The sequence below is a fragment of the Struthio camelus genome, chromosome 10, assembly GCF_040807025.1.
Source record: "Struthio camelus isolate bStrCam1 chromosome 10, bStrCam1.hap1, whole genome shotgun sequence".
Classification (NCBI taxonomy): domain Eukaryota; kingdom Metazoa; phylum Chordata; class Aves; order Struthioniformes; family Struthionidae; genus Struthio; species Struthio camelus.
The window spans coordinates 23,741,086-23,748,162 of record NC_090951.1 but is presented as its reverse complement, the minus strand read 5'-3'; the positions used below and the strand labels follow the sequence as shown (position 1 = coordinate 23,748,162).

General features: G+C 59.6%; 1 protein-coding gene across 1 annotated transcript; it reads left to right on the top strand.

Moving 5' to 3' along the window:
* Positions 1-539: 539 nt before the first annotated feature.
* On the top strand, positions 540-6,547 carry LOC138068537 (protein maestro-like). Its single transcript, XM_068956369.1, has 10 exons — positions 540-644; positions 755-835; positions 932-1,078; positions 1,379-1,561; positions 1,708-1,860; positions 2,044-2,166; positions 2,309-2,411; positions 2,546-2,611; positions 5,910-5,993; positions 6,139-6,547. Exons 1-10 carry the CDS (start codon positions 540-542, stop codon positions 6,186-6,188), a joined length of 1,095 nt encoding a protein of 364 aa, XP_068812470.1. The 3' UTR covers positions 6,189-6,547.
* The last annotated feature ends 530 nt before the right edge of the window (positions 6,548-7,077 follow it).

Sequence of the window (7,077 nt, the reverse complement as noted above, 5' to 3'; positions counted from 1 at the left end):
CCACGCTCCTGCTGTGCAACGGCAGGAGCAAATCGGTGCTGTGTGCCACCTACAAGGCACTCTCCCCAAAGTGCTGCTGAGCAGAGCACTTGGGGAGTGCCTTGGGCGCCTGGCGTGGAGTCAGCCCAGGGACTCTGGGCTTTCTCCTGCTGTCTGTGGGTTTGGGGCAGGACAAAGGGCAAAAATGCCAGTTTTCAGTTAGCTTGAGACTTGAAGACCTTGGAGCGTCATTTCAGGGGTACTTTGCCTGTCCCTTGGTGGAGTTTAGGATGAGCGGAGGAACAGCTCCCCAAGTGGCTGAGCTGCTTTAGCTCTGCCAAAGAGAAATCTGCCCCCAAACTTCTGCCCCTGGAGCTTTCTTTGGGGTTTTTTTTTTTCCCCCACAGTCTTTTTGTGGAGACCTTAGAGCTGGTGCTGGCGAGGTGCCTGGAGGAGCGCTGGCTGCGGCTGCTCCGGGAGCAGGGAGTGTGGGCATCCCTGGCAGACCCCCAGGCTCACACCGCCGGCGTGTGTCTCCTGGCGAGGTGAGAGCCCCCACAATGTGTCCTGCCTTGTCGCGGGGGCTATGCCCAGGGAAAGGGCTGCTGGGACCTTCCTTCATGCCCGGGAGCTCTGCTGAGGTGCAGAGCAGCATCTGCATTGGAGTCGGTGAATTTGGGAGTTGTGGCCCGTGGCCGTCCTGTGTGACTGTGTGTCACGAGCCTGCTCGTGCTTTGTGCGCAGCGTGCTGATCCGCGCGGAGCTTGTCCCGCAGCGCCTGGTGCAGAGCCTCTTCCCGTGGCTGGGTTCACCCTCGGCAAACCTGCGGCTCACGGCCACGGCTTTCTTTGCTGAGGTGAGGCAGCAGGAGGGCAGGGAGGGCTCGGAGGGGTCCTGTCTTGCCTGGCGTGAATGGCGTCCCGATGCTAGCAGCCCCGTGGCTTTATTGCAGCTGGTGAAGGACCATCTGGTGGAGAAGACGAAGCTCCTGAAGCCCCTGCTGAAGGCCCTACTAGAAAGATCACGTGACCCCATCAACACCGTGCGGCAAATGGCCATGAGAGGCGTGGGCAACGTGGCCAGCGGAGCGCCCACAAAGGTGAGATGGCCTTTCCTGTGCTCTGAACACAGCCCAAACTCAAGAGGTGCCAGTGGAGAGGTGCGCGGGGCTTGCAGAGCCTGGAGTGTCGAGCAGAGGTGGACGCGGGGCCGTGCTAAGGCCACGCTCCTTGCTCTGATGTCAGCAGGGTGGCAAAGGGGAAAGTGGGTGCAAAGCGGGGCTCCTCAGGCAGGGGGTTGCTCTGGGCTTGCTCGAGCAAGCGCAGCCCTTGGCACTGTGATGAAGAGCCCCAGTGAGGGGCAGGACTAGCAAGCAGCTCGTGCACCCATCACTCTGCAGCTGCGGGGGCACAGGGCGGCCGTGGTGGAGGTGCTGTGCAGGGGCCTGGAGGATGTGGCCGGTGCGGAGGTGGCTGCCGAGAGCCTGCTGGCGCTGGTGAAGGTGCTGGGGCAGCTGAAGGCGAGTGCCGTGGGCTCTGCCCTGGCAGACATCGCCAGGTCCACCCGGGCGTTCCTGGGGGCGGTAAGTGAAGCCACTCGTTCTCATGTTGGGCAGGCAAGAGCCGTCCTGGGGCTGCCATCCCCCTGTGGGCAGTGCCGCGCTAGTGCCAAGGGGTTTGTAGGCGGCACCCTTGTTAGCACCTGCCACATAGGCTTTTTTGTTCGCAGGAGGAAGAGGTGCTGCGTCGCTTGGCCTTCACCCTCTATGGGACTCTGGCCTCGTCTGCCTCAGGGAGGAGGTCCAGTTTCAGCAGAGAGGTGGAGGAAGTGTTTCCCAGCCTTGTGCTGCACCTGCGGGACCCAGCCCCAGCTGTCTCCGATGTAAGCAGCTTTCTGCTATCTGCAGATCTGCAGAAAGCCCTGTGGTGCCAGGAGAGCTGTGGTGCTGCTGTTGCTGGTGTCTCTGCAGGCCCTCGCTGACAGCGCGGCAGCGAGGTTTCTCCCTCCCTTGGTGCTGCGGGCAGGCGCTCAGCGTCCCTGTGACGGGCCAATGCTCTTTTCCAGGCGTGCAAGGGTGCTCTCCACCTGTGCGCCCCGTTTCTGGGGTCAAAGAGGGTGCGGAGGCGCATTGCCACGAGCGCTGGGCTGAGCGCGGCCGAGCTGCAGGACGAGATCTGCAGTCACCTGGTGAGCGAGCTCTGCACTGGGGCCTGCGTCCCTGCAGGCGGGCGGGTGGCTGCCCTGTGGCTCCTGTGCCGGCTGCAGGGCACCCGGGAGCGGGTGGCGCTTGGAGCCAGAGATGAGCTCCCACGTGCCTGCTCTGCCCTAGGCCCAAGACTGCCCCGCGCTGCTGGAGAGGCTCTTCAGCACAGCCCGGAGCTGCTGCATGGGGAGCTGCCAGGCGTCGCAGGTGACAGCCGTCACCGTCCTGGGTGAGAGGCAGTGCAGGGCTGTCGCGCTGCTCCCGGTCACGTCCCTCGGGTCGGGGCCGGGGTTGGGCTTCAGGGCTGGAGCTGGGTTTGGGACTGGGGCCATGCCCTGATGGCTGCACTTCCCCATGTGCCAGGCATCATCCTGGACACAGCGCCAGCTGAGTGGCTCCAGCGATGGGACCTGGCGTTCTTGTGGGGAGGTAGGTGACAGAGACCGAGCTCCCACCCCACGTCCTGGGGAGGTGTCCAGAGGCCCCGCGAGCACCAGGCCAGGGTGGCTGGTGCCGAAAGTGGGGGGGGCGGGGGGGGGTGTGGAATGGGGAGAGAGGACTTGCACAGCCCCCAGGCTCCTGACCAGGACAGCTGCCCCCAGCTGAGCACTGTGGAGCTCCGGAGGCCATGGGGGGCCATGGGGAAACAGCAGCCGAGCACCCACGGTGCCTCCCTCTGGTGTCATTGCAGCTCAGCAGAGGCAGTGGCACGCCAAGGCCCCCCCGTGCGTGGCTGGCGGCAGCAGCGGTGCCCCGTGCCGGGGGCCCCAGTAGCCCGAGGCTGGAGGACAATAAAGCTCCATCCGCATGAGGAAGGCGCCAGCTTGTTTCCAGGCTCTGTGGGGGTCTTGCGCCGGCCCCGGCCCTGCTGCCCCCAGGATGTGGCCCCAGTGCCCCCGGCCCAGCCTGGGGCCCTGCCTGGGGCCATGGGAAGCAGAGAGATGGGGTGAGGGAGGGCACTGCAGACACTGGAGAGGCCACTGGGGACAGTGGGGTAAGGGGGGGCCTGAGGCTGAGAGGGGCCCCGGGGCGAGCGGAGGGCCCAAGGGGCGAGTGGGGGCTGCAGGGATTGAGGGGCACTGGGAGCCCCTGGGGGTGAGTGGGGCTGCAGAGGGGAAGGGGGCAGGGCCGCTCTCCCAGGGCTGGGAGTGGGGCCAGGCCAGGGAATAAAGGCTGAAGGGCCCAAGCCCAACGCCCCCAGGCTGCCCCACACCCGGGGCCGGGCCCTCCCAGCAGGGACGCCCCGGCCCTGGCCCTAAGCACAGCCCAGAGCCACCCAGGGCCATCCCAGGTGGAGGCTGCTGCCCCAAGCCCTGCACTTGCAGCCCGACGGCAGGGGCTTTGGGGGCCAGGTGCCAGGGCAGGCAGGAAGTGGTGAGGTTTGGGGGCCACCACCAGAGACTTGGGGAGGCATTGTGGAGCTCAGCAGCAGGGGCTGAGCTGGCTGTGTTTCTGGCTGAGAACGGAGAGCAAGTTCCCCACTTCTGAGCCCTAAAGGGGGCCTAAATCCTGGGTTCCTGGGGCCACAAACCCAGGCTAGTTAGGCCACTTTGAGGCCCAGAAAGGGAGCCTTAGTTGGCTGCCTTTGTGTCTGAAGACAGGCCAAGTCCTGCATTTTGGGGGCCAGAAACAGAGGCTTTTAAGTTTGCTGTGCTTGTGGTTGCAGACAGCGACTAAGGCCTCTGTTTTGGGGGCCTGGAATGGAGGCGTAGTTGGCCCTTTCGCATCCTCCAAGCAGAGTCCAAGGTTTTCCAGCTCCAGAAACAGAGACCAAGTCCTGTGTTTTTGGGACTCTGAGAACAGAGGCAAGGGTGCCTGTTGTGGGGACTAAAAGCAGAGGCCGAGTGCTGTGTTTTTAGGGCCACCAAGGGAAGCTTGGTGTTCAAGCTTCCCTGTTTTCAAGCACAAGAACAGGTGAAGGAGTCCTGCCTTTTGGGCTCCAAAAGAGAGGCTAAGTCCTGCCTTTTGGGGTCCGCAAACAGAGGCTGAGGTGGCTGATTCTGTGGCTGGAAACTGGGGCTAAGTCCTGCCTTGTGGGGACTTGGAAACAGAGGCAAGCTCCGGCATTTCCAGCCCCAAAGCAGAGGCTGAGGGGGCCCTTTTTGAGGTGGGGGACAGGGTGCATGGACCCTCCTCGAGGTGGGGTGGGGGTCCATCTGCAAGCACCCAGAGGGCAAGGAGACCAGCATGCACCAGGACAAACCTCCCATTGAGATGCTTTCATGCCAGAAACTGTTCTTTTGGGGGAGACGGGGGGGGGGGGGGTCACACCCTTGTCCAAGTCCAGCATTTATTCAACATTTCTCCAGTACTTTCAGCACTACTTAAGCAATTAGCTTCTAGGTACTGAAGCACTATTGACCAGGGAGTCAATATCAAGCCACCATTCCTAAGCTAATTGCTCAGTTAGTTCAATTAGTCAGCAGTGAGTCAACAGTTGCACAACACCTGGAAAGCTTATGGTGCTGTTGGATGAAGAAGCATGCCTGAGCCAAGCAAAAGGCCTCTTCAACAACTTCATTAACCACTCACAACTAACAGGTTCCTGGGGGCTGATGGGAGCTTTACTGAGTGCATAGGTCTACAGAGATTCTCCAAATAAGCAAGAAGGAGTGACAACACTAACAACTTATTCACAAATAACTCATTTAGATACCACATATCTAGGGCTTACATTGTTCTATTAGCTAGCTCAAAAGTAAGATCCCCATACCCCCAAAAAGGAAGACAGACAGAGCAAGAGAGTGCACAGTAAAGAGTAGGATGGTCTATCGGGTCACACCTGCACAACATGCCACCTGATAGGCAAGGGGTGAGCTGAACCTCACTAAGGCCCTACTGGTCTCAGGTTGTTATGAGAATGGAGCTTCAAACCCACACCCTCAAGAAGTGGTACACCCACACTTATGTGCCTGCCCCCCAGAGAGGGGTCTCCTGGGTGTCAGATTCAATGGTGGTCCCAGCCAGCAGCCTGACTTGAGGGGGAAGAGGCAGAGCAAGGCCCTGTTAGGGGACAGTGGTCAGCTACCACCATTCAGGCCCTCTTGTGGTCATCAATGATTCCCCTGCTCCTGATGTCTTCAGCTGGAGCCCGGCCTTTAAAAAGGCTGCCAAGCTCCTTCAAGCCTTCAGAAAGGCCACTGGGGCTCCTCCACCCCAAACCTCCCCCACTCTCCAGCTGCTCACCTCAAGGTCCCCCTCACCCCCCCCCCCCCCCACTCTCTTTCTATAGGCTGATGCAAATTAGGGCATGTGGCCTTTAGCCAATCAGGAAGGTATGTTCTAACCCTTTATGTGCATATTCCAGCCCCTTCACTATGATTGACAGATGGGAGGTGGTTACCACAGAATCTCCCTGTCCATTCACACCTCACAGGTTCACCAGGTGGTTTGACCAGGGATATGCTGAGTCCCTCAGAGGTCACTCTTGTAGTCAGGGAGGGGAGGGGGGCAGACTGCTGCAGGTTATTAACCAATTAGCTGCTAGCTCATGAATTCAGGCCCAAACAGCACAACATAGCCCAGTGTTTCTGAGACAGATTACCAGACTGTGGCCTGCCCTGCCAAGGCCTGTGTGCTCATGATTCACATCCCTTGCAAGAACCTTACAACCTCACGTGCCTTGTCACACACTGCACAAGTAAGGAGAGCCACTACCACCAAAGCTCAGGCCTCCTTTGCACACGAGGCTGAGTGTCTTGCACCCTTGGGTGCTCACCCTTCCCAGCAACAACGGGGGCCTCGGTGTGCGTTAGGGGGACCAAGAACGAAAAACCAAGAGATACAACCACTGAAGAGGACGTGTTTTTAGGTAAGTGCTAAGGCATCTTCCCAATTTATTGCCATCCTCCAGCTTTCCTCTTCCTTCCCCTGCTTGCCTGAAGATGACACACGTGCACACAGCAGGCATACCACTGGCAACAGCCCTGCAGCTGCTGCCCTGTTACCGTCCCCAGGACACAACGCTGCCAAGAGCAACCCAGCCCAGCGTGGAGGGGCTGGATAGTGTTCCTGCCACGAGGCTGGTGGCAAACGGACCCACGCATCTGCTGTCCCCCAAGCAAGCAGCTTCGGAGATGGTTCTCTTTGGCCCCTAGCTGCTTTGGCCTGCTCCTCTGGGTTCCTACACAGCATCCCTCCTCACACTGAGGCTCTCCAGCACACACCATCATGTATCCGAGAGCAACAACTTCCTGGCCTGGACAGGAATCCAAGATCTCCAGGAGAAACATACCATCCTCCACCAAACACCTTCGGGTCAGTCACACCCACAAAACCCCATTTCTTTTTAGGCACTGGCATTAAAAAACCCCGCTATACCTGCCTCTAATAAGGGCTCATTTGACACACAAGCAACTCGCAGAGCACGCGTACATCGTATCTTGTCCTTAACAGGCGAAAGAACAAGCTGAAGAACTGCCTATCCAGGGCTCCCTCCTGCCCCCCACGAACAACAGAGCCTTCAGCTTGCACAGGAGCAGAGTGCCTAAACCTTGCACGAGGAGCATGCCACAGAAGTGGGATTAACCCTAGGTACCTCACTGAGTTTGAACAGCACTGAACAGCCACCTCTGGCCGTTCACTTGCCACAGAATAAAAGAAAAAAAATTTTTTTTTTTGAAAAGCAATTTTAGTGGCACTGGTGATAACGGGGATGCTTTTGGACTGCAGCGCCAGGGACTGTGGCTGCGATGGACACGAGTGCTTGCGGAGTGGCCTGAAGAAGGCAGAGACAAAGGGGAGGCCCCTCTGGGTGAGCATGTGCCTCTGGAGTACCTCACCAGATTGCTGAGGGAGTGTGCCAGCATTCATTGCAAGAAGCTGCCCCAGCTCTCTTGCACCCAGAAGTCAAGGACACAGGCAGCAGTGGGGAGCAGCAGCAGAAGACACTAGCC

Coding starts and splice junctions, on each gene's coding strand:
- LOC138068537 (XM_068956369.1), top strand. CDS start 540: ATGTGTCCTGCCTTGTCGCGGGGGCTATGCCCAGGGAAAGGGCTGCTG. Junction 2,612..5,909: donor CCTGGCGTTCTTGTGGGGAG/GTAGGTGACAGA, acceptor CACCCTTCCCAG/CAACAACGGGGGCCTCGGTG. Junction 5,994..6,138: donor TGAAGAGGACGTGTTTTTAG/GTAAGTGCTAAG, acceptor TACCGTCCCCAG/GACACAACGCTGCCAAGAGC.